This window comes from Plasmodium yoelii (assembly GCF_900002385.2).
Source record: "Plasmodium yoelii strain 17X genome assembly, chromosome: 8".
In the NCBI taxonomy this organism is placed as follows: Eukaryota; Apicomplexa; class Aconoidasida; order Haemosporida; family Plasmodiidae; genus Plasmodium; species Plasmodium yoelii.
In genome coordinates, this window is record NC_036180.2 from 1,046,434 (window position 1) to 1,073,000 (window position 26,567).

Sequence of the window (26,567 nt, forward strand, 5' to 3'; positions counted from 1 at the left end):
TAAAATAATTTCTAACAATTTTAGTATGAAATTTTTATAGTATATTTATAAGGAAATTATTTATTCACATACCCAATATTTTAATAGTGTCTATATAGAAGTGAGAACAATTTATTTGTTTGTAAATTCCTACGGTTCTACAATATTTATATCTTATTCAAAATTATACAAAAATGATAAAACCAGTCATTAGCTTATTTATTGATAACTTTGATTCTTATTCATACAATATTATATATTTTTTGCAAAAAATAAATGGAATAAAACCGATTGTTATATATCCAGATGAAATAAATTATGATGAATTTCTAGAAAAATATAACAACAAAATTGATAATATAATAATATCACCTGGTTATGGAAACCCAGAAGAAAATAAATATAATAATTTAATAATTAACATATTAAAAAATAATTTAAATATTCCAATATTGGGAATATGTTATGGGCATCAATTAATATGTAATTTTTATGGAGGAAAAATAAAAAAAGTTAAAAATATGTTCCATGGTAATATAAATATTATACATATAAATAAAGATGAAAATGGAAAATATTGTAATTTATTTAATAATATAAAAAATGATTTTAAAGCAACTTGTTATAATTCATTAAAAGTGAGCAAACATATTAATACATCAATATTGGATATAATTTGTTATTCTATATATTTAAATGAATATATATTAATGGGAATAAAACATAAACAGCTTCCTTATTATTCTGTTCAATATCATCCTGAATCTGTAGTTAGCGAATATAGTTATCAGTTTTTTGAGAATTTTAAAAATATTACTATAGATTATCATAAAAAAAATAAAACAATTCGTTTCAGACAATTAGAAAACGATTTATTTCAAACTTATATTAAAAATAAACAAATTTCTGATATTAATAATGTCAAAGATATATCTTTTAATAACTGTCTTAATAATGCAAGTGAAAAAATGTATGAATTAAAAATAGTCAAAGTTATTGGAATTGAAAATCTTTGCAATATTTCTTATGATATATTTCAAAATGTTTTTTACAATAAAGATGATATATGTTTTTGGTTAGACAGCAATAACGAAATATTATATGAACAAAATCAAGGTGAAAAAAATCAAGGCGAAAAAAATCAAGGCGAAAAAAATCAAGGCGAAAAAAATCAAGGCGAAAAAAATCAAGGCGAAAAAAATCAAGGCGAAAAAAATCAAGGCGAAAAAAATCAAGGTGAAAAAAATCAAGGTGAAAAAAAACAAGGTGAAAAAAATGGCATATTTAATGATATAGTCAATAGTTCAAGGTTTTCTTACATGGGGAATGCTAGAGGAACACTCAGTGATGTTGTTGAATATTATTTTGTAACTCCGGGAAATGATGGTGAAAAAGGTGGCAAAAATGAATATGGCGCTATAATAAATTTAAAAAGAAAAGACAGAAACAAAACAACTAGCCATTTTTCACACCAAACACAAAATAATATATCTGAAAAAAATAATTGCCTCAATTTTGACGAGGAAAATAATACATATGAATATCAAGAAATTATAAAACCTAACAATTGCTTAGTTAAATATTTAAATAAAAAATTGGAAAAATATAAAAATAATTTTAATATAAATTTATCTACATTTGACATAAATGAAAATATCAAAAATAATGATTCTAATTATTCTTATTCTCCTTTTGATAAAGATGATTTTATTTTTAATAACAAAGATACATGTTTGTTAGGATATATTGGTCTTTTTAATTACGAATATAAATATGAAACTATAAAATTTTTATATGGTAAAAATTTCGAACATGCAAAAAATAAAGACAATGAATATCTTCCAGTGTCTTTTTTTATTTTCCCTCAAAATTTTATTGCACTAGATTTGGTAACAAATTGTTTATATTTGATATGCTTAGAACCGACAAAGGAGGAAAAAGAAGAAAATGGCGAAAAGGACGAAAAGGACGAAAAGGACGAAAAGGGCGAAACGACGAAAGCGAGACCGTCGGACTGTTCCCATGAAATGGAAAATGAAAGAATCCCCAAATTTGCAAATAAAATAAATAAACCTTGTGATAAAATATGTGCATCCATTAAAAAAGAAAATGAACAGTGGGTCCAAGAAACGCTCAATAAAATTGTGAGCATAGTGAATAAGCGGTCTGATCAGATTGGCGAAAAAAATGGCAACTTTGGGGACGAAAAAAATGGCAACTTTGGGGACGAAAAAAATGGCAACTTTGGAGACGAAAAAAATAAAATAGTATTTTCCTCATCTTTGAGCAAAGATAAATATATTGAAAATGTTAAAAAGTGTAAAGATAAAATAACAAATGGTTATTCATATGAGCTTTGCTTAACAACATCATTTAAAGGAAAATATTACATCTCTGATAAAAATTCTATAGATATGCTTGATTTATATAAATATTTGAGAAAAATAAATAAAGTATCATATAGTTGTTTTATTAATTATAATAGAAAACTTATTATTAATAAAAATAAATATGAAAATGGAAAAAATAAATATTTTAGTGAAAAATTAGAGTTTAATATATTATGTTTAAGTCCTGAAGAATTCTTACGAAAAAATAAAAACAATATTATCAGAAGTAAGCCAATTAAAGGTACAATAAAAAGAGGAAAAACATATGAAGAAGATCTAAAATTAATAAAAGAATTAAAAAATAATAAAAAAGAAATATCAGAAAATTTAATGATTGTAGATTTAACAACTAATGATTTTCATAGATTATGTAAAATGGATACAGTTAAAGTAACCAAATTATTTGACATAGAATCTTATACTTTTCTCCATCAAATGGTATCAGAAATTATTGGGGAAAGTAATAATTCAAAAGATTTTTCAGATGCTATTATAAATATTTTCCCCGGTGGATCTATGACAGGTTCTCCTAAACTTATATCAATGGCCATTTTACAGGAGTAATAATAAATACACATTGAACCAAATTTTGTCTAAATAAAAATTGTTATTTTTTTCAAAACAATTATTTTTCACCATTTTTTCACTATTTTTTTATTTGTTTATTTTTTTTCAGAATTGAGGAGTTGCCAAGAGGGATATATTCAGGATCTGTTGGGTTCATATCTATAGAGGGAAATTTTATTTTTAACATAATTATAAGAACTGCAATAATACAAAACAATATTGTATGTAAAAAATAGGAACATATACGAGAGAAAAGACATCCAAGAAAAGTTAAAGCGATATGCTTGGATGCAATATTTTGTAAAATAAATGATCATTTTTAATTTTTACTATTTTTATGATTATTTTTTTTATTATATTTTAGATTTCAATTGGAGCTGGAGGAGCTATTACAGTTAAGAGTGACGAAAATGCAGAATACGATGAAATGGTGTTAAAATTTAAGAGCATATCAACCCCAATTTGGTATTTCCTACCTACCTACATGCATGCATACATACTACATACATGCATACATACGTACTACATACATGCATACATACGTACTACATACATGCATACATTATGCTTCCCTATATGTTATATTTCACTCTTTTTGTTGTTGCAAATTGAGATATTTAATTATTTAGCCATATATTACCATGTTTATTATTTCCTTTTTAAAGCTCATATTTTAAGGAACGATATAATGCCAATGTGCAGTATATTATTTAGGAACCCTTTTCTTTTTAGAAATACATGGAAGCAAATTTGGAACATCTCTCCACATCCCTTCTCATGATTTTCCATAATAATTCATCGAAAAAAATGAATAAAAATATTGCACACTTGGATTTTGATAATTTATATGCATGACAATAAAATGAGGATAAATTCAATTTTCCATAAATATGGATATTTTTTTTGTAAAAAATAAAAAAAAATTATAAAGAACGAATTTTAGGCTTTCTATCCTTTTTTAAAAAAATTATTATTTAAAAAAAATAATTACCTTATTGGATATAGAGCAAATAAAACTTTAGTTATTATATATTAGTATTTTTTTGTGATTTTTTTGCTTTTTTTTGCTTTTTTTTTTTCAACATTCCTATGATAATTGCTATATTGCATGCATATATGGCACACATGATATGCTATAAAAATATTAAGGGCATAAAAATAATACTCCCCCTATCCCAATTATTTTTATTTTACTATTTTTGTCGGATATATTTACTAAGTGAATACAATAGCACAAATAGTAAAATATAACACAATATAGTAAAATATAACACAATATAGTAAAATATAACACAAATAGTAAAATATAACACAATATAGTACTAGCACAATATAGTAAAATAACACAAATAGTACTAGCACAATATGTAAAATATAGTACAATGCCTGGCTAAATTGGCTACTAAAATATATATGAGTAGCATAATTTTTTATATAATAATGAATAACTATTTATAGAAAATATAAGTGATTAAAATAAAAAAAGTATAGAATTATATGCATATAATAACACATTTTATAATATGCTATAAATATTATTGTGTTTTTAAATATTTTTCTCGTACCATTTCTTATAATTGTTAAAAAATTATTTTAATTTATTTTCTTTTATTTTTAATTTATTTTATTTTAATTTATTTTATTTTATTTTTTTTAAAAAAATTAAAGCTATTTCTTTATACCTTTTAAGCAAATTAAAATTAATCTTAAAATTGATATATAGATATTATATAACTAATATTTATTATAATATTAAAAAAAAAAAAAAAAAACTTAAAAAAAGAGACTAACTCAGGTAAAAAAATAAAATATTACATATATATTACCATAAATAAAACTACAATTATATTCTCTTTATATTTTACTACCATAACTTTTGTAATTGTGTTCTACATTTTTTTAATCATACGAATGTAGTGTGCAATATATGATTATTTCCCCTTTTTTATCATAAACACATATTTATTGTTATTTTTTTTTGGAACTAAATAGATCAATAAAAATGTTAGGAAACAAACTTACAATATCTGATATCCCCAGTGTCAAAAACAAAAAGGTTTTAGTAAGAGCAGATTATAATGTACCTATTGAAAATGGGGAAGTAAAAGATAACACAAGAATTGTTGCAACATTACCAACTATTAATTATTTAAAAAAAGAAGGTGCTTCAAAAATAATTTTAATTTCACATTGTGGTAGACCAGATGGAATCAAAAATTTAAAATATACATTAAAGCCAGTAGCTGATGTTTTATCAAAATTATTAGGAGAGAATGTATTATTTTTAAATGATTGTGTTGGAGATGATATAGAAAAAGAAATAAATAATGCTAAAGAACAATCTATTATTTTATTAGAAAACTTAAGATTTCATATTGAAGAAGAAGGTAAGGGTGTTGATGCTGCAGGGAATAAAATAAAAGCAAATAAAGAAGATGTTGAAAAATTTCAAAATCAACTTACAAAATTAGGAGATGTATTTATTAATGATGCATTTGGAACAGCACATCGTGCACATAGTAGTATGGTTGGAATCAAATTAAATGTTAAAGCATCTGGATTTTTAATGAAAAAAGAATTAGAATATTTTAGTAAAGCTTTAGAAAACCCACAAAGACCTGTATTAGCTATTTTAGGTGGTGCAAAAGTATCAGATAAAATTCAATTAATCAAAAATTTATTAGATAAAGTTGATAGAATGATTATTGGTGGTGGTATGGCATATACTTTTAAACGTGTTTTAAAAAATATGGAAATTGGAGATTCTTTGTTTGATGAGGCAGGAAGTAAAATTGTAAATGAAATTATGGAGAAAGCAAAAAGTAAAAATGTACAAATTTGTTTACCAATAGATTTTAAAATTGCTGATAAATTTGATAATAATGCAAATACAAAATTTGTAACAGATGAAGAAGGAATACCTGATAAATGGATGGGATTAGATGCTGGACCTAAAAGTATTGAAAGTTATAAAGATGTTATTTTAGGCTCTAAAACTATTATATGGAATGGTCCACAAGGTGTTTTTGAAATGGAAAATTTTGCTAAAGGAAGTATACAATGTCTTGAATTAGTTATTCAAGCAACACAAAATGGAGCTATTACAATTGTAGGAGGAGGCGATACAGCTTCTTTAGTAGAACAACAAAAAAAGAAAGATCAAATTAGCCACGTTTCAACTGGTGGTGGAGCATCTCTCGAATTATTAGAAGGAAAGGAGTTACCTGGTGTTGTAGCTTTATCAAACAAATAAAATAAAAAAGTAAAAAAGTAAAAAAATGAAAAAATGAAAAAATCAAGAAATTTTTCACGATTTACTACCCCCCCACTTATATACAGCCTAATATATTAGCATCAATCTATATAACTAGAAAAATGAAAGCACTCAATTTTCGACTCACTATACATTTGTTTATGCAAATTTTATAGTGCATTCGTATGGATGATCTTACAAAAAATATGTTCATAATTTTTACACTAATATCATAATAATGTGTAATATTATTTTAGTGCACTAATTTTGATACTATACATATTTTCTTGTATTTTTTTTGAGCTTACATTATTTTGTTTGCATATAAAAGGTAATAATATTCAATTGGCTAATTTAAGTTCTATATGCGAATATTTGTAAAATATATAAATCATAATTTCAAGAATTTTATAATAATTAAATATATATAGTCGAATTAAAATAATTTATGGTCGTAACTTTATCTTATTTTTAGCTATTTTACACTCTCATGTATATATATAAAAGTAAAAAAATAAATAATTTATAAAAAAAATATGGGATTATTATTGAATATTTCTATATTTATTTATATATTTTGCATGCTCCGAAATTGGCGATTCTGCATGTATTTTTGCTATAAAAAATAGGTGAAAAAAAATAAGTGATAAAACAAAAGTGAAAAAAATAAGTGATAAAAAAAATGTCAATTTTATTTAAATATAATTAAATCTTCTACATATGTTTATATATTTTCCATGCTCCGAAATTGATATATGCTGCATGTATTTTTACTATAAAAAAAATAAGCGATAAAAAAAATAAGTAAAAAAAAACGCTTTTTTTATAATAAATCGAACAATATTATTGAACAATATTATTGAACAATATTATTGAGTAACATTATTGAGTAATTATTGAGTAATTATTGAGTAATTATTGAGTAATTATTGAGTAATTATTGAGTAATTATTGAGTAATTATTGAGTAACACTATTGAGTAACATTATTATTAATAATAATTATTAATAATAGTTAGGGCTTAACATGCAAATATTATTTTTTTTTTTTTTTTTTTTTTTTTTCAAAATTGCATTTACCATTGCATATTTATTCCAATTTTATAACATAAAGTATATACTTTTAAATTATTCAAGTGTTCTTCGTTTTTTATAACTTCTGCTACTGTTATCAAAGATATATAACTATTTTTATAATATATATATGTTTATATACAAATTCAATATTATAGTATTGTCGTTATTTTTTCACATAGTTTTTACATGGGTAAAAATTATATCCTTATCTTAAATTTATGTTTTTTTTTATTTAAATTAGCAAATATGTGCCACTTGCACATTGTGTTGCCATTAAATGTGTAGTTATATCTATATATGCATATACCTACATACGCATATATCTATATTCATATATTTATATTTCATATACATGTGTAGTCACATGCATATATAACATTTTATTCCTGATTTATATTAAGCATAAAAATTCACACTTTTATGTTTTTATAATAACTTGATGTTATACCTTTTTAATATAAACTAAAACACATAAGATATTATTCACTTTTCCTATTTTCCAAAATGAGTAAAAAAATAAAACAAAATTTATCAAAACAATAATGTCTACATTGTGCATGTTTCCAAATATAATCAAGTTTATACTTTTTCTGTGAATTTCTAACATATCTACATAATTTTATATAACAAACAAATGATATAACAAACAAATGATATAATTTTTGTTTTCTTTGAAATGATGACTTACCTGCGCATGTGTATTTCTGTCCATCCGTTATTTTATACGCCCATAATAAATGTGTGCATAATAAATGTGTCATAATTTATATATATATTTTTTTTTTTTTTTTTTTTTTTTTTTTTTTTTTTTTTTTGTTCAGAATTTATCAGTTTTTCTAGCCCAACCGAACTCTTTGATTATATAAATAAAAAAGAGAATGACATTGAAGTTGTAGCATGTATTTTTACAAACTTGCTCGGAAGCTTTTTTAAATGCTTTTTTTATGTAAATGATATATCTCTTAATAAGTTGGAAAAAGGGTTTCCATTTGATGCATCTTCAATAAAATTATGTTCTGATGCTGAAGTTAGTGATTTTTATTTAAGAGCTGATTATTCAACATGTTATACTGAAGAATTTCATGGAAAACAAATGTTAAATGTTTTATGTGATATAAAAAGATATAATGGATTAGATTATTATAAATGCCCTAGAACTATTTTAAAAAAAGCTTGTGATCTTATTAAAAATGATAATATAGCAGATAATATATATATAGGAAATGAAATCGAATTTTTTATTTTTGATAAAGTAAATTTTTTATCTGATGATTATAATACGTACTTAAAAATATATGATAGAGAATCTTTTTCATGTAAAAATTATATACCAGAAGTGTATAATAGTAATCCAATAAATACAATCGAAAATTGTAATAATAATAATAGTAATACAAATGATGAACGATATAGCTTACAAAGTTTAAATAGTGTTTTTATTAATGATGATACAAAAAAAATAAAAAAAAAATGTGGATATTTTTCAACAAGTCCTTATGATACTTCTGAATTAATAAAAGTTCAAATATGTCGTGATTTAAATAATTTGTGTATCAATGTACAGAAATATCATCATGAAGTTTCAACTAGCCAACATGAAATTTCTTTAAAATATTTTAATGCATTAAAAAACGCTGATAATTTATTAATAGCTAAACAAATTATTAAAAAAAATGTACATAATTTTAATAGAACTGCAACATTTATGCCAAAACCCTTAGTAAATGATAATGGTAATGGATTACATTGTAATATATCATTATGGAAAAATAATAAAAATATTTTTTATAGTGATGACCCATCTACATTTTTTATATCAAAAGAATGTTTTTATTTTATGAATGGAATTATAAAACATACAAAAGCATTACAAGCTTTATGTAATTCAACTATTAATTCATATAAAAGATTAATGCCAGGTTTTGAAACATGTCAAAAATTATTTTATTCTTTTGGATCAAGAAATGCTGTTATAAGATTATCTTTAATTAATTATAATAGTCCTCTGGAAAAAAGAATTGAATTTAGATTACCAGATTATGCAAACTCACCACATCTTATTTTAGCTGCTATAATTTTAGCTGGTTATGATGGTATACGATCTAAAGAAAAACCATTAGTACCTTTAGAATCCAAAAATAATGAATTTTTTGTTTCAAATGTTTTTGAAAAATATGTTAGCAACAATAATAACTTTAGAACTCTTACCAACGCATTAAAAGATTATACAGATGTACATGATGTTAAAGAAAATCCAGAATTTAGAGACTTCTTTAAATGTGAGGAACCAAATGACATTGCCTTTTCACTAAAGGAAAGCTTAGATGCTCTTGAGCAGGACCATGACTTTTTAACTTACAACAACGTATTTACCGAGGTTTGTAAAACTGCCACGTTTCTACTTTCACACTTTCATAAAATTGAGCATGCTTTTGTATATCCACTATGCATAGTTTGCTATTTTTTATCATTTTTTATTATTTTTTTTTTTATTTTTTTTTTTTATTTTTTTTTTTTTTTTTTTTTTTTTTTTTTTTTTTCACAGGAAATGATCAAAGAATATATACAATTTAAGAGGGAAGAAATTGCATCTTTTGACAAAATCGTGCATCCTTCCGAATTTATCATGTATTATGGATCTTAAACATTTTAATAAAATTTGTCTTTTTTTTTTTTTTTTTTTTTTTCATTTTTCAAAAGCACATATACCGTAATTTCTACTCTTTATATCTTATTATATTCCATTTTTAATTATTTATTTTAATTGAAAATTGTGAACAATATGTGTATTATTTATTATTAATTTGATCTATAGAAATTATCATGTACATTTAATTGTAATGTGCTATCAAATGCATGGCATTATTTATACTAGTAGTAATTTGAATGCCAATTAATTTTGAGTATCCGTTTTAATTTTATCCGACTTATCCGTTTTTTTTTTTTTTTGCTAATAATGTAACTATTAGATATCATATTGATTATGTCTTATTTTCAACTTATAAAAAAATTAATACAAAAAAATACAAACTTAAATATAATAGCAAGTCTTTTTTAATTTTCAAAACAAACAAATAAAAACGTAAAAAAAAGTAAAAAAAAATAATGCATATAAAATAATAAAAATATAATAAATTTGGCTTAATTTCATCATTAGTGCAAATAAGTCAGATATGAATTGTTGACAAATTAACAGCTTCGGAAGGGTTTGTACAATATTTTCTTTGACAAAAGGATAATAATCTTGAAAATGGAAAAAAAAAAAAAAAAAAAAAAAAAAACGAAATAAAGATTAATTAAATATAATAAAACAATGTAAAATTCTTTTAAAGACACAAGCATGCATATATATGAAAATGTAGATATATATGCATAAGTTTATCATTTATTAAATTTCACCTCTTAATCATTTGAATATATTTCCTTGTTGTTTCATCGTTTAAAATATGTGCTACCTATTTACATTTTAAGAGGAATTGTTAATTTGAAAAATGTGAATATATATAAGACTAATATATTATTTTTCAACAAATATACTAATTGTAACAACATATAACATATTTTAAAAAAAAATATTTTACACATAAACCATATATATCTTAAGACAAAATTTATTAGTTTAAATATACTAATAAAATTCTTACTTCTGAGGCAAAAATTTTAGATCGACCTGCTCTTTCATGTATTCCAACCATAGTAACCCCCATAGGCCATGCTGCATTACCAATAGCTAGCAGCATATAGCTAAAAAAAAAAAAAAATATATAAAATATTTATGTACGTTCATAAAAAATAAACAAAAATTAGCAAATAATATTAACATGGAATGTAAAAATCATAATATTGTAATAATTCAGTTTAGTTTTTTTTCCTACGCATCATGTGCTGCTTTAAAATTCTTTTGCTCACAATGAGAAACTATATTATATATTTTTTCCAATATATCATGATCCAAACTAAGTATAAACAAAAAAAAAATATAATAATAAAAATATAGGTGTATATATATTGGTGCGAAATAATATTTGTTAATGTTTTAATATTCTGATTTGTTAATAAATAATTGATCTTATTTAGTATTACGTTTTTTGTTTTAATTTTTTTTCAAGAGGTTTTAAATCTTTGTGAGTTTGTAAATATGTAGCTTGTTTTATTTTCTTTTTATCGTCAATGTTGCTTTCGATTTCTTCATTCCATTCTTTCATAGTATTTTTTATCCAGTTAAATATAACCTTTTCTTTATCTATATTTCCTTTTTCATTATTTGCTTCCCCATTTGTTGAACTATTTATTTTTTCCACACTTTTAGAATTTTTTGTGTCTTCTATTTTATCCTCTAAGTTATCTTCAATTAGCTCTATAGCATTTTCCTTCAATCTAGAATAGTAAAACGTGAGAAACGGTGTAAATAGTAAAAATAATAGGAATGGCACAAAAATATAAGCATTTGAGGATTATACACATATATAGCTAACCTTCCTCTTAAAACATCTCCAAAAATGTTTTGTTCATTTCCTTTTAGTTCGTTTTTGTTTATTTTTAACTCTTTTAATCTATTATATCTGTGTTAAGGGAATAAAGCGATAATTTTATTATATATAGAAATAAAAATTAGCATTGGAAATGTTATACTTTTACATTTTATATTTCGTACCTTTGCAAATCTGTTTCACCAAATAATCTTATTGGCTCTTTTAATTGTCTAAGAAAAATAATTATCTGCTTATTACTTAATGCAATTCCTATATGAACAAAAATAAGAAATATAATTAGTATATATAGTAATATTTATATTCCCAAATTTTATATTGCAATAAATATTTTTTTATCAATTAACTTTATGTACAAGTTTGTGACTATAACATATTATATAAAATAGCTTTATTTTTTGTTACCTGTATTTTCGTCTTCATTTTCTATATCTACACTAGCTTTTTTATGTTTTGAATCTAACTCATCATTTAATTTCTTTGAAAAAAAAAAGACAGAACAAGATATAAATAAGCCAATTATGTGTTAAAAATTAAAAGAATTTTTTTGAGTCAACTTATGCATTATACAACATATATGCAAAAATATGCTTACTTTTAATCTTTCGTATTCCTCTGTTTTTTTTTTTTTATATTCATTCTCATAAAATTTATTAAGTTCTTTTTTTTTGTGATTTTCCAAATCTGCCTGCTTAAGCCATCTCTTATTTCCTTTAATTTCTATATCACAAATTATGATGAAAAAAAAATATAATAAATAAAAATATATTTTAGTACATTTTTTTTCGTGAACATATGTGTAAATAATTTTAGATAGATATATGATATTATAATAATTCTCTATTAACCTTTTATTTCTTCTTTTTTTTTCTTTATAAGATTATCCAACAAATCCATATTTATGTATTTTTATTTGATTTATTTTGTTCCTACACCCACTTTTTTAAGGAATAAAAATAATATATTTCTTTATTTTTTTTAAAATGAAAAAATACTAATTACCCCCATATATCCAATTATTTTTTTTTTTTTTTTACAAAAATTATATTTTTCGAATAAAGAATCCCATCCAGACAAAATATTCATCTTAAGTTAATTATGATATGTTATACATTTATCTATTATATATAATATAAAATAATATAGTTACATATTATTATTTCATTTCAAATATATTAAAATAGTAAAAATATTTAAGAGAGTTTTATTTTAGATTAAAGTATACATAAATATAAAAGCTATTTTTTTTTTTTTTTTTTTTTTTTTTTAATATATACATTAAATAAATATATATATTTACCTTCCTATTTATTAATGTTATATGATAAAAATAAAAGAACTATTTTTTTTGTTTTAACTAAAAATTAATTCAATAATAATTTATTATGATTTTATTCTATTGTTTTAAATATGAATTAAACATATAAAATTGTATATTATATATAAAGGTAAATATGGAATAACAGGTGGGTAAAAAATACAGACTTGAAACTTATTTTATTTTGATTTTTTTTATTATTAACCATATTTATAAGAAAAAATGATTCGAAATAAAATTGGGTACTATATACAATCTCTTAATAATAAAATGTTTTATAACAATATTTAAAACAACAGTTTATTTTTAAACATTTCATTCTATACATATAATAATAATGTGTGTGAATATATAGATATCATAATAATATGACAATTTTTCTACTAATTATAATTCCGTTTTTAATTTACACACTTGTAAAAAAAATAAAACAAAATAATTTAATTATGTTTTTTAATATGTAATAAATATTATACTACTAAATTTTTAAAAACAGAATAAAAAATCATCACATAATACAATATAACAAACAAAATGGGTAGTATATATCCATCTCTTGACTATAAAAAGTGAGAAATGGAAAGGCATGATGTGTGTATATTTATTATTATATAATCAGCAGATAAGCCGAAAAAATAAAAAATAAAAAATAAAAAAAAAATAAATAAATAAAAAAATAAAAATAAAAATAAAAAAAATATATATGACATAACAAATCGTATATTAACATTAGGAAGTGTCAAACGGCATGGATAATGAAGATACGGCATCGAACAATTCGTCAATAGTTGGATTAGTTGGAAATATAGTTAAAGCAGTTTTTAATTGTTTCAACCCTTTTTTATCAAAATTAAAAATAATATTTAACAAATCGATATTTATATAATAATTTTTCTTTTCAAATATTTTTGAAGAATAAGAATGTAAATGTAAATATTTTTTAATATGATAAAATATATTAGGATTATAAGAAATGTTAATTAAAAAATGTAAATAAATAAAATCGATAGATTTATTTAATATATTTCTTTTTCGTATATTATTATTATTCTCATTTTCTTCTATTCCATTATTAAAATTTAATATATTAACATAATTTGATATATCACCTAATAAATAATAATAATCAGCATCATAATATGTATTGTCTTTTATATTATTTATTATAACATCATTATAACTATTTATATCATATATACGATATTTATTCATTTCGTTTATTTTTTCCATAGTTAATTTTTCTATCCATATATTTTCTCCTTTCCATTTTTTTGGACAAATTCGAAAATTCAATAAATTATTTATTGATTTTAAATAACTATTTTTAATTGGTTGTGATATATTCAAATTATTTGAAATAGTTGTCATATTAGAATTGGGGATACAATTATTTAATTTTGTATTTTGTAAAGAAGAAATGGAAATATCACTTAATTGACTATGTATAATATCAATATAGTCATTTTTTCTATTTATTATAGAAAAGGATGTAATATTTTTATTTCTTTTTTGATCATATATATTATTTAATAATTCTATTCCATTTTTTTTATCATAAAATTCGTAAGAACATAATTTTAACAATCTATTAAATATTTTTAATTTCAATTCAAATTTGAATATGTCTTTTGATTTTTTTTCAAATAATTTTCGAAAAAATATAATTTTTTTATTTATATAAAATAATACTCTATCTATAAATATAGACAAGAATTTTTTATGCTTATTTTTCATGACATATTTATAATAATATATATTTTTTTCAAATTGGCTGTTTTTTTCGAATTGGCTGTTTTTTTCGAATTGGCTGTTTTTTTCAAATTGGCTGTTTTTTTCGAAATGTTTTTTTTTTTCGAATTGGCTGTTTTTTTTGCTTACACCTTTTTGTTGCCTTTTTATTATAAAATCTGCAATTTTCCAATTTTTTGAATTTTTTTTACATTTTTTCCCTTCAATCAATATTTGTAAAAAAATCATTAAATCATAACAAATTTCTATATTTCGATTTTCGTTAAAATAACAATTTCGATTATTCTGTTTTAATGGGTATATATACATATTATATATGTTACATTTTTTGTCTACTAAATAAAAATTTTCATAAAAATTGATATATTTCCTAAAACTTTCTGTAATACATTCTTTTTTATTTATATTTAAATTAAAACCTACAATATTATAAAACAATTTATTTTTACATAAAATATGTATATTATTTTTAAATTTTATGGTAGCTATATTTATTATATTATTTTGTGTAATTTTATAAAAAAATAAATAATTTTTATACACAACATTTAGATAATCAATTATATTGTTAAATGTGAATAAACTAATTTTATTTTTAATAAAACTATTATAAATGTTATCATCTTTTATACATAATATAGTTCCATATATTGATTTTATACCACGTAATAAAAATATATTTTTTAATTCATTATATTCATATATTTTTATATAATTTTTTGTAATTATTATTATTTTATTTTCAAAAGTTTTCATATTAACTATATCTTCAAAATTATCTGTACTATTACAAAATTCTATTAGCCCATATTTAAATTTTTTTAAAAATTTTAAATCATTATAATTATAAAAATTATTAAATATATAATTATTTATATCTTCAAAATTATATTCTTCTTTATTATTATTTTTGTCTTTTTCCATAATACCATCTATTCTACTTTTAACAATATTACTTTGATAATTTTCATAAAACTGATCATTATATGTTGGAAATGTAAAATCTGGTCTATTATTATTCGAATTGTTATTTACATTTCGATTTAGCATATCATCATAACCACCATCACCATCGCCACCACCCTCGTCATCATCTCCATTTCCATCACCATCATCATCATCATCATAATATCCCTGTTGCCTTCTATTATTTTCATTGTCATTACTAATAAACATATTTCTTCTAGCATTTTCAATAAGTCTTTGTTTTTTTTTAATAATTAAACTTCTTAAATATTCATTTTCAGTCATTTCATTGTTTCCACTATCCTCTAAATCTCTGTTAATTATTTTATCATTTTTAATAAAATTTTTATATAAATCTGAAAAATTTAACTCTCTTAAATTTTCAGCATTATTTATGTACTTATTTTCAAAAAAATGGTAATTTTTAAAAATATTTTCTATATCCTTATTTTTATGATTAACTATATTTCTGTTATCTTCTGATATAATAATTTTTAAAAGAATAATTTTATTTTTTTGTGTATATATAATATATTTATGTAAAAATGTGCCTATATTTTTCATATTTCTATTTATATATATAATTGGATTTGTCGAAACATTTTTATAAAATAAATTAACAATATTTTCTCGTCTTATTTTTTTAAACATAAAATTATTTGTTTTTTTTGATGTATTTTCCAATAAATTTGTATATATTTCTTTTTTTTTTTCATCATTTTTTTTTGATAATTTAAGAATATATATATTTTTATTCAGGTATTTTATATTTATCCAAAAAGATACCTTAGTTCGAAAGTTAATCAAATAAGCATAGTTACCTATTAATTGCATAATACAATATATTTCTTTATTTAATAAATTAAATTTTTTATTAAAATTATTTTTTAAATTACAAAAAGCAATATTCTTAACTTTGTAACTTATGCTATTAATATATACAAAAAGACAATCATATGTTTCACAATTGTTTATATTATTTTTATTCATTTTTTTTTTTTTTTCTAAATTTTTATATTTATTATAATTTTTTATTTTATCCCCATATTTTATAACACACTCTTCTTTATATTGATTTAACTTTTTCAAACTTTTTTTAAATATATTTCTATAACGATAAAAATGTCTTTTCATTCTCCATTTTTTATTACCTGACTCATTATTTTTTTTTTTCATATTTTTGTTAATTTTATTTAAATTTTTAAAAATTTTGTATATATATTTTTTTTTTTCAATCATTTTATTCCTAATTTTTATATATCCTTTTTTTCTATTTTTCCAAAATTTGTTATTCTCATCAAAGTTAGATAGTACAGACAATTTTTCTTCCTCAAATTTTACATCAATTTTTGTGTGAAATATTTTATTTTTACAATTAATTATTTTATAGTATTCAATTATATTACTAAAATTATATTTAGTTCCTATTATGTGCAAAATAACAAAGTTTAAATTTTGAACCAATGTTCGTTTATTTTCTTCATCATATTGTTTTTTATTAGATAAACAAAATTGGTTATTTTCGATGTTTGTTAATTGGTAATTATTTTTATCTTGATTTTTTATGTCTCTAAAATGGATATTCATTTTTTCGAAATTTCGAACAAAATTCATTTCTTTAATTATAAGTTTACATAGTTTTTTGTGATTTTCATTATTATATTCGTTATTTATAGGGTCGTAGCTAATTTTATTCAATTCGATATCATTATTATTATTATCATTATTATTATCATCATTATTATCATTACTATTTTTATATTGCAAACAATTTTGTTTATTCATTTTTTTGTATGGCTTATTAAAAATAGGAGAATTTTCAAAATAATTATCACAATTTTGATCTTTTAACATTTTTTGTCTTTTTACAAAAATATTTTTATCTGAATTTTTTCCAAATCTGTCTTCATTCAAATATAAAAAGTTGTCAACATTATTTCTTTTTTTATGAGTTGAATAATTATTTTCCAAATAAGTTAGATCATATTCTGTATTATTTATTATGTTTTCCTTTTTTTCTTTACGAAAAAATAAGACATTTAACATTTTACAAATTTTATTTGTAGATTTATATATATTTTCTTTTTTTTCAAACTCTTTTGAAATATTTAATTCTTCAATATCATATGGATAATAACAACCCTTTATAAATAAATTAAACTGAATTAATTCATTTTGAAAAAAGCTAGTTAATTTATATTTTAAAATTATTATAATAAAAAATAAAAAAGAATAAATATTGTTTTTAAAATTTATATATTTATCTCGAAGAAGATATAATATATGTTTATTTTTTACAAAAATATTGTTATCCTTTAAAAATATATTATTATAAATATATAATAAATCATTTTGTTTTTTATCATTTTTTTCTTTATTATTAATATATTTATTTTTTTTATTATCTTTTAAATTATTAAATAAATGTAATATACTTTTGTCTTTTTCATCATCTTTTATTTTTTTATTTATCCAATTTATAATATCTTCTCTTTCTTTACATGTACAAATTTGAAAAGCTTCTTTTAATATATAATTTCTATCCAAGTTTAAATGAAATATATTTTTTATATTTTGATTTGTGTTTATATTTATAATAGATTTTCCAAATTTTAATTGATTTCCCTTTTTTCCTAAATCACATCCAATATATTTATAATTGCACACACTTTTTTTTTTACCTGACTTGTTCATATTTTTTAAGCTTTTTGAAATTTTAATATCATTTTGTTCATGTGATTGTTTTGAATATATTATTCCATTTTTAAAATAATAACTAAATTCATTTGTTGTATTTCCTTCAACAAATTTATGGATTTTTAAATTGTCTAAAGAACAACTTTCAGGGAAACATAAGATACTTTTTTTAACTAGCCCTATTTTTAATTCATTATTAATAGATATTATAATTAAAAAAATAAAATTATTTTTATTATTATTTTTTATTAGTATTATATTATTAGGACTCATATAATTTTTTGCCTTCACTACTTTATTGTTAATATAATTCTTAAAACTGTTTGTTTCACAATTAGTTGTTTTTACTTTTGATATTGCAGTCATTTCATTTTCATAATAATTTTCATCATATTTTTTTCCGTTTTGTTTAAGAAAATTACAAAATAAATTCCCATCAATTGTAGTTAACCCTGTTAAATTGTTTTCATTTCTATTATGTGTGTAATTTTTCTTTGTATATTTTTTATTATTTATACATATTTTTAAAGGAATAAGAAAAATGTTTTTATTTTTTATTATGTTAGATCCAATATTTTTTAATTTAAAAAATTTATTATTAATATATTTTTTTTTTATATTTAATAAGCTAGCAATGTTCGAATTAAGTTTTTTTGCCAACTTTGTAGTGTAGTCGTTTTTATGAAATTTGTGATTATCATTTGATTTATAGGATTTAATTATACTCGATAAAAAAATGTATAAATTATTTTCACAAAATACTGGAACATATGCATTTTTTTTATAAGGGTAATCAAAATTATGATTTTTTTTATCATTATATTGAATTTTATTTTTAACGATTTTTTCAATGTTAATAAAATTTACACATCCATTACCTAATAAAAATTCGTCATATATTTTTGTTATTATTTTTTGAGTTTTACAAAATAAAAAATTATTCAAATATAATTTATTATTTTTTTCAAACTCCATATCATTAAATATATCATAAACTTTTACTACACCAACATTTGTACCAATCAGAATAAAACTATTTAATTTAATTATATTAACAATTTTTATTTGATCATTTAAAGTGTCTATAATAAAATTATGTTCATTTTTTATATATATAATAATGTCATTATATTTTTCTTTCTTCATTTTAATATTTATTTCTTTATTTTCCCGAAACATATAGTAACTATTTTTTCCATTTAAATTATCGTATTTATATTTTATTATATTCCCTTCTCTATCAATTTTATTATAATTAGAATATGAATGTATAGAAAGAACTTGATCTATGTTGCTACTATATTTTTTACCTAAATAATATACAAAGATTTCACATTCTCTTTTCTTTCCTAAACAGACTATTACATGTTTGTCGGTTTGAGACTCTTCCATATCCAAGAAATTTATCTCAGCTTTGTCCCCATTTTTGTCAGTTTTTTTGTCAGTTTTTTTGTCAGTTTTTTTGTCAGTTTTTTTGTTACCTTTTGGGCGTATCAGTAGGTAGATCGAATAAATTGGAGAGTTTGAGTTAACAGATTTTAAAAGAAAAAACTGGTTATTTACAAAATCAATGTAAAATAAATCAACAGTATTATTGGTATAAGATAGACATAGAAAATTGTCTTGATAATAATGATTAACTATACTTTTATTTTCAAATTCGATTTCAAAAAAATCAATAAAGCTTATAATTTGATCACTATTTGCACACATTCTATACTTATTTATACGTATACTTATATGATTTAAAAAAATTATATATATAATATCTCCATTCGTATGTATACTTTTTGTAAACAATATTTTACAAGGCAAAAAATTTAGCTTTTTTATTTCCTCGTTTGTAAGTATATAAAACTTATTAGTATTCTCGTTTATTTCGTTTATTTTGTTATTTTTATTTTTATTTTTATTTATTTTTTTTTTTTTTTTTTCCTGGCTAGCCAATTTTTCACTAAACCTTTTAGACAGTAAAATTGAATCCTCGAAATAACTGCATATATTATCACATAAAATGAAAGAAAAAATTGTTTTAAAATAATTAGATATACATAAAATATTAAAATATTTATTAATACTGATAAAAAAAAAACTGCTATTGTATAAATTTGAATTTTTATAGGCAGTATTTAAGCAAGATTGTAGACCGCAATTTATTTTTTTTTTATCTTTCCCTAATAATAGACTATATCCAGCCATTATTTTGTACAAATTGTTATTTTTATCAGCTATAAATAGTTTATATCCTAAATTTCTTTTCACTTTTTTTATTTCAAATATAGAATTATTATCTTTATTTTTTAAATATTCATTTGATTCATTTTTTATGTTTTGAATTTTTTGTAATTCACTAAAAGTATCATGTTGAAATATATTCGAATTATTGTTAATTATTTTGGGCTTATATTTATAATCCTTAATTGATTTTATTTTATTATAAGTATAAAATAAATTTAAAAAGCTTTTAAAAATATATAATTGGTTATTTTTATTAAATAAAACAAAAGATTTTACTACAATTGCAAGATCAGATTTTTCTTGTTTTAAAATCAATAAAATATTTTCTTTCATTTCATGTTTATTCTTATAAGATCTATCTATATCAAAATTGTCATAATTATCCAACTCATTTATATTTTTTTTATAAAATTGTTTTTTTTTAGTCTTTTTATATATTACATTGTTTCTACTTGTCAAACAAAATACACTTTTAGCTTGTAAAAAAATATTTTTAAAAAAGTTTTTTTCATTTTGATAAAAATTATATCCTTCGAAATTATTTCTATATATTAAAATTCGATTATTCTTGTAATTATAAAGTATAAAAATTAAATATATTGTTTTTTTTTCATGATCAATTACTAAGTATCGTATATTAAATAAAGTGTGTGCAAAAATTTTATTATCCATTTCTATTGTATCCAATTGAGTAATTGTTATGTTTGGTAATGTAAATAATTGGGATAAATTTTGTTTTTTCAAATATTTTTCTTTTCTATCTTTTATGTTGGTATTTCTAAAATGGCTAGTATGGTCTGAGCTTGTATAGGCATATTTTTCGCTCACCATTTTTTCATTTTCGCTCACCATTTTTTCGTTTTCCCTCACCATTTTTTCATTCCCGCTATCATGTCGCCCGTTAGTTTCATACAGTTTTGTAAAATCGTTTTTACTAATTTCGAGAGATATATAAAATTTATTATCATTTGGTATATATTTTTCATTTTTTTTTTTTTTTTTTTCAAAAAATTCGACCGATTTATTTTGCAAAGATATTCTTTTCTTGTTCTTCAATATTCGAGCTTTATAAAAAAAATTAGTGTAATCTATATCTTTATCAATATTATTAATATTTTTTTCAACTTTTCCATTTTCTTCAATATCTAATATAAAAGAAATAGACATCATGGAAGAATAATACATCGAAAAATTTCTTTTAAACTTTTTTTCAAAAAGATTAAATTTATAATTATATTCAAATGTAGACAAATAAAAACTGTCTAAATATGGTATATTATTCACATTTTTTAAATATTTAAAAGATTTAAAAAAAATATTTCGAAATTTAAACTGAGTGTTATTTAGAGATTCTTTATCATAATACATCAATTTTTTTTTTTTTAAAATATAAAATAATTCATAACAACTTTTAATAACTTGATCACTATTATTATTTTTCATATTTATAAAATGATTCAAATTATTTGTTTCGGAATAAAAATCAGAAAATAATATATTTGCTTTAACTTCTTTATAATAATTTTTTTTCTTTATAATTTTAAAAAATTCAAATTTATAAATATATTTTATATCATTAGAATTGTAAATGTAATAATTTGTTAAGGTTATGTTTGCACCATATATATCAGAAAATGAAAATAAAAATATTCCTTTTTTTGTAAATAAAACAAAAATATTGTTCATTAATTTTTCAATCTTAACAAGATTTAGAGGAACTTTTAACTTGGCTTTTGGTATTATATGATATTTTAATATATCATTATTATTATCCTCAAAATTTAATCCTTTATTTTTTCCAATTTTATCTTGAATTTTTAAAAACATAATATTTGCTTCATTATTTTCGTTGTAAGCTATCACTATGATTTTATCAACATCGTTACTTAATTGAGTGTGATTTTTTTTTTTTCGATCTTTTTTATTTTTTTTTATTTTTTTATTATTTTTACATTTCTCAGAAGCTTTTGAATATAACTTTTTATAAATTTTAAAATAATTAAATTTCATTATATCTAGTAACTTAAGAGATATAAAATGAAGATGTATTGTATTTATTATAATAATTTTTAATTGTTCATAATATAAAGACATTTCTTTTTTTGAATTTTTGGTACATTGTTCAATATTTTCTTCAAATGTTTGTCCAAAACAAGTAGAATATTTTATTTCGCTAGTTTGAGTATCTAAATGTGCATCTCGCGAATCATATTTCAGAAACTTTGTCAGTAAAGACAGTCTATCGTGTACTAAGAATACTTCATCGTTATTATCACTATTATTATTATTATTATCATTATTATTATTATCATTATTATTATTATCATTATTATTATTATCATTATTATTATCGTGTGTATTGGTTTCATTTTTCAAATCGTCGCAATAATTTATTTTTATACCATTACTGACTTGTTCACTAGTTATATTATGTATATGTTCATGTCTATTCTCATCATTTCTTATTTTTGATAAATATATATTCTCGCTTTTATGAATATTGTCATATTTATCATAATTTGGATCATCGGAAATAAATAAAAAATTTAAAATGTGAAAAAAAAATATATTTAAAAAATATAAATGAATTAATATCTCATATAATATTTTAGGGTTTTTGGTTTTTCTTCTTAAAATATGAAATGAAGATATAGTTTCTGTATTAAATGTTTTGCTATCAGAATAAAATAATATAATGAAATAAAATAATAATAATTTTATTCTTATCATAATATTGAATAAAAAAAAAATATTTATTTCTTGCTGTTCATAATAAAAAGAAGCATTTTTAAAAGTAATAAATTTGTGCATATTATTTTTACTATCATTATATATGTTATATTTTTTCATAAGATAAATAAATTTATTAAAAAAGTATTGGCAAACTAAACATGTGTTAAAATCGTGAGTATAATTATAACTATTAATAACATTATGAATATTTATAAAATCAATTATTTTAATTTTTTGAATTTGTTTATTCCATATATTTAAATAATTTATATCTTTGTAATATTCTTTTTTATATTTTTTTACAATATATATGTCTTTCTTTTTGAAAAAAGAATTATTAATTCTGTTACTAAAAAAAAGCCGTTTTTTTAAACTTAAAATTTCATTATTTATTCTCATAGAATAAAATATAACATTTTTGATAAATCTATAATAAGTACAATTATTTTTTAAAAAATGTACTAAAAAAATTATTTTAAAATTTGTACAATATATATATTCATCATGATAATATTCTAATTCTTCATTAATTTTGTATGATAATTTTTTGTTAGGTTTTTCAAAAATATTGCACATTTTAAATTTGCTATCATTCCAATTTCCTTTTTTTTTAACACTATTTTTAATATTTACCCTTCGAATAGGAATTAAATTCCATTTTATTTCTTTTTTAAGAACTTGTTTAGTTGGTATGTATAATATATTGTTATAAACTCTACACACGTGTTTATTTTTTATAATTTTATTCATCCTCTTTGCAAACATACAGTTATGATTGCCATTTTCAACTTGACTTTCATAAGTATAATGATAAAAATTCATAATATTTTCATTATTTTTATCATATTTATTTTTTGAATTCTTTTGGATTTTTCTACATATATCTGTGTTGTTATAATTAATATCTGTTTCATACATTCTATAATCAATTGAAGTTTTTTTTTTTTTTTTAATTTTATTCCACCATTTTAAATAGCTAAAATCATTATGTTTCCATTCTATATATGTGATAAAAACTATATTTTTCGAGAATTTAAAAAAAGTAAATTCATTTTCTTCATTTTTAATTATTTTATAAAATATACTTTCATTGTCTATATTATTAATTATATTTTTATATTCATATGTACTATGTTTATTATTAATATTTGGATCTAAAAAGTTATTTTTATTTTTTTTTATTTTATAAATATGTGAACTATTATCTTCTTTCACTATAGTATGTAAACATTTTTTATTGTCTTTTTGTTTAAAATGTTTATTTTTTCTTTTAATAAATCCAGATATATTTTTTTTTTGAATATGATCGCAACATATTTTACGATTTTCACTGAAATATTTTAAGTCACATTTATTTTTATAATTTTCATTTTCATTTATTTTTTTCACATATAAAAAATTTTCAATCGAAATTAAAAAAGAGCTAGCTGATTTACAAATGTTAATATATTTATGATATTCATCTTGGATTTTGTCAATTTGTTCATTTTTTTTTAATTTAATTATTTTTGAATATAGTTTTAATTTTTTTGAATATAAATTTCCAATAAAACAACATTCAACAAAAGTTTGATCAAATTTTAAAATTCGAAAATTTAATTTATCATCAACAATAATAAATTTATCATGATCTTTCCCTTCAAGTAACTGTTAAAAAGAGAATAATAAAATGCACACATTTTTATGTATATATATATATATTAATAGCTAGCTAAAAAAAATAAAATATTTATATTGGCTATTTAAAGTTTACTTGTAAAAATATTATTTTCAAAAATGTATTTTGCACATATATTGTTTCCTTAAAATCGCATGACAATAATTCTAGGTAACTATCCTGTTAGGGGAACATAAAAAAGGTAAATCAAAGTAAAATAATAAAGCAAGACAAAGTAAAATAGTGAAAAAAATAATAAAATAGTGAAAAAAAATAATAAAATAGTAAAAAAAAATAATAAAATAGTAAAAAATAAAAGCAATAGATATATGCATACACAAGTGTCTACCTTTGCTGTGAGGATAAAATATTTTTTTTGATATTTTATGAATTTCCCTTTTATTATGAAATTGACTTCATTAGTACTTTGTGTAGTTTGAATTGTAATCATTTTAAAAAAAAAATAGAATACATATTTATATAATATATGTGAAAAATGGAAATACTAAAAAACAAAATATAATATAAAAAATAGCAAAAAAGTTAGAGAAAAAATAGAAAAAAAATTATATATTCAATCTTTAATTATTCTTCAACTGTGTATTGTGTTTATAGAGAATATTAAAATAATGATGTAACTCAAAAACACAAATATTCCAACATAAGTATTCTTGTGTTTTTTTTTAATAATGATAAAATAGTCAATTACAATTCAAAATTGTCACAATGCTTCATTAATAAAAAAACAAAAAAACAAAAAATAAATAAATGGGCTAATATCTATAATATATATAAATCAATGTTGAATTTTAAGTACGTTTTTTTTTCCTTTATTTTACTTTTTGATTTTTTTTAAAAAACAAAACGATACTATATTATGTGTTTAAATATATATAATGTATTATAACAACGTATAATATTCTACAATTTAACAAAAGTAATATTCAATATGTTTTTTGGAAAAATTATATATTCTTATAAGTATTCTTTCCATATTTCCCGTATACTAAATAATTCAATTTGGAAAGGCATAAATATTATAGCGGTATGTTAGCATATACCTACTCCTATATTTAATAAATAAGTAAACGAATAAGTAAACGAATAAATAAACGAATAAATAAACGCATAAGTAAACGAATGAGTATATATAAGAATACTTAAAGTAATAACTATAAAATATTATATACATATATTTTTGTTGAGTAAAATATAAAAGGTATAATAAATTTTATAATAGTGTGCTTATTGGAAAAATAATAAACCCGTGTAAAAAAAAAAAAAAAATATGAATGGAAAATTCTTAATCACAATAAAAATAAAATAAACTAAAAATAGTAATTATGTTAAATAAAATACCTAAATTATAAGGAATAAACTTTTTGGTAAAAACATATTTTTAAAAATATTATATTCATAATCCTATATATTAAATTTATATGTACATATTTATA

The 26,567-nt window shown here is 20.0% G+C and overlaps 5 protein-coding genes across 5 annotated transcripts; 3 read left to right on the forward strand and 2 right to left on the reverse strand.

Annotated features, from left to right (window-relative positions):
• Positions 1–173: 173 nt before the first annotated feature.
• On the forward strand, positions 174–3,650 carry PY17X_0826600 (para-aminobenzoic acid synthetase, putative; the record flags this gene model as incomplete). Its single annotated transcript, XM_022955754.2, has 4 exons — positions 174–2,929; positions 3,046–3,157; positions 3,301–3,401; positions 3,602–3,650. 4 exons carry the CDS (start codon positions 174–176, stop codon positions 3,648–3,650), a joined length of 3,018 nt encoding a protein of 1,005 aa, XP_022811989.2.
• A 1,288-nt stretch (positions 3,651–4,938) lies between these two features.
• PY17X_0826700 (phosphoglycerate kinase, putative) lies at positions 4,939–6,189 on the forward strand (the record flags this gene model as incomplete). Its single annotated transcript, XM_719766.1, has 1 exon — positions 4,939–6,189. One exon carries the CDS (start codon positions 4,939–4,941, stop codon positions 6,187–6,189), a length of 1,251 nt encoding a protein of 416 aa, XP_724859.1.
• A 1,580-nt stretch (positions 6,190–7,769) lies between these two features.
• Positions 7,770–9,909, forward strand: PY17X_0826800 (glutamine synthetase, putative; the record flags this gene model as incomplete). The annotated part of the gene is made up of 3 exons (XM_022955755.1): positions 7,770–7,773; positions 8,087–9,642; positions 9,811–9,909. The coding sequence occupies 3 exons, from the start codon at positions 7,770–7,772 to the stop codon at positions 9,907–9,909; spliced, it is 1,659 nt and encodes a 552-aa protein (XP_022811990.1).
• Positions 9,910–10,432: 523 nt separating this feature from the next.
• On the reverse strand, positions 10,433–12,652 carry PY17X_0826900 (pre-mRNA-splicing factor 18, putative; the record flags this gene model as incomplete). Its single annotated transcript, XM_022955756.1, has 10 exons — positions 10,433–10,508; positions 10,665–10,720; positions 10,910–11,009; positions 11,141–11,221; positions 11,349–11,642; positions 11,741–11,827; positions 11,920–12,007; positions 12,161–12,233; positions 12,351–12,475; positions 12,604–12,652. The coding sequence occupies 10 exons, from the start codon at positions 12,650–12,652 to the stop codon at positions 10,433–10,435; spliced, it is 1,029 nt and encodes a 342-aa protein (XP_022811991.1).
• A 1,150-nt stretch (positions 12,653–13,802) lies between these two features.
• PY17X_0827000 (conserved Plasmodium protein, unknown function) lies at positions 13,803–25,564 on the reverse strand (the record flags this gene model as incomplete). The annotated part of the gene is made up of 3 exons (XM_022955757.1): positions 13,803–25,103; positions 25,210–25,293; positions 25,463–25,564. The coding sequence occupies 3 exons, from the start codon at positions 25,562–25,564 to the stop codon at positions 13,803–13,805; spliced, it is 11,487 nt and encodes a 3,828-aa protein (XP_022811992.1).
• Between the last annotated feature and the right edge of the window lie 1,003 nt (positions 25,565–26,567).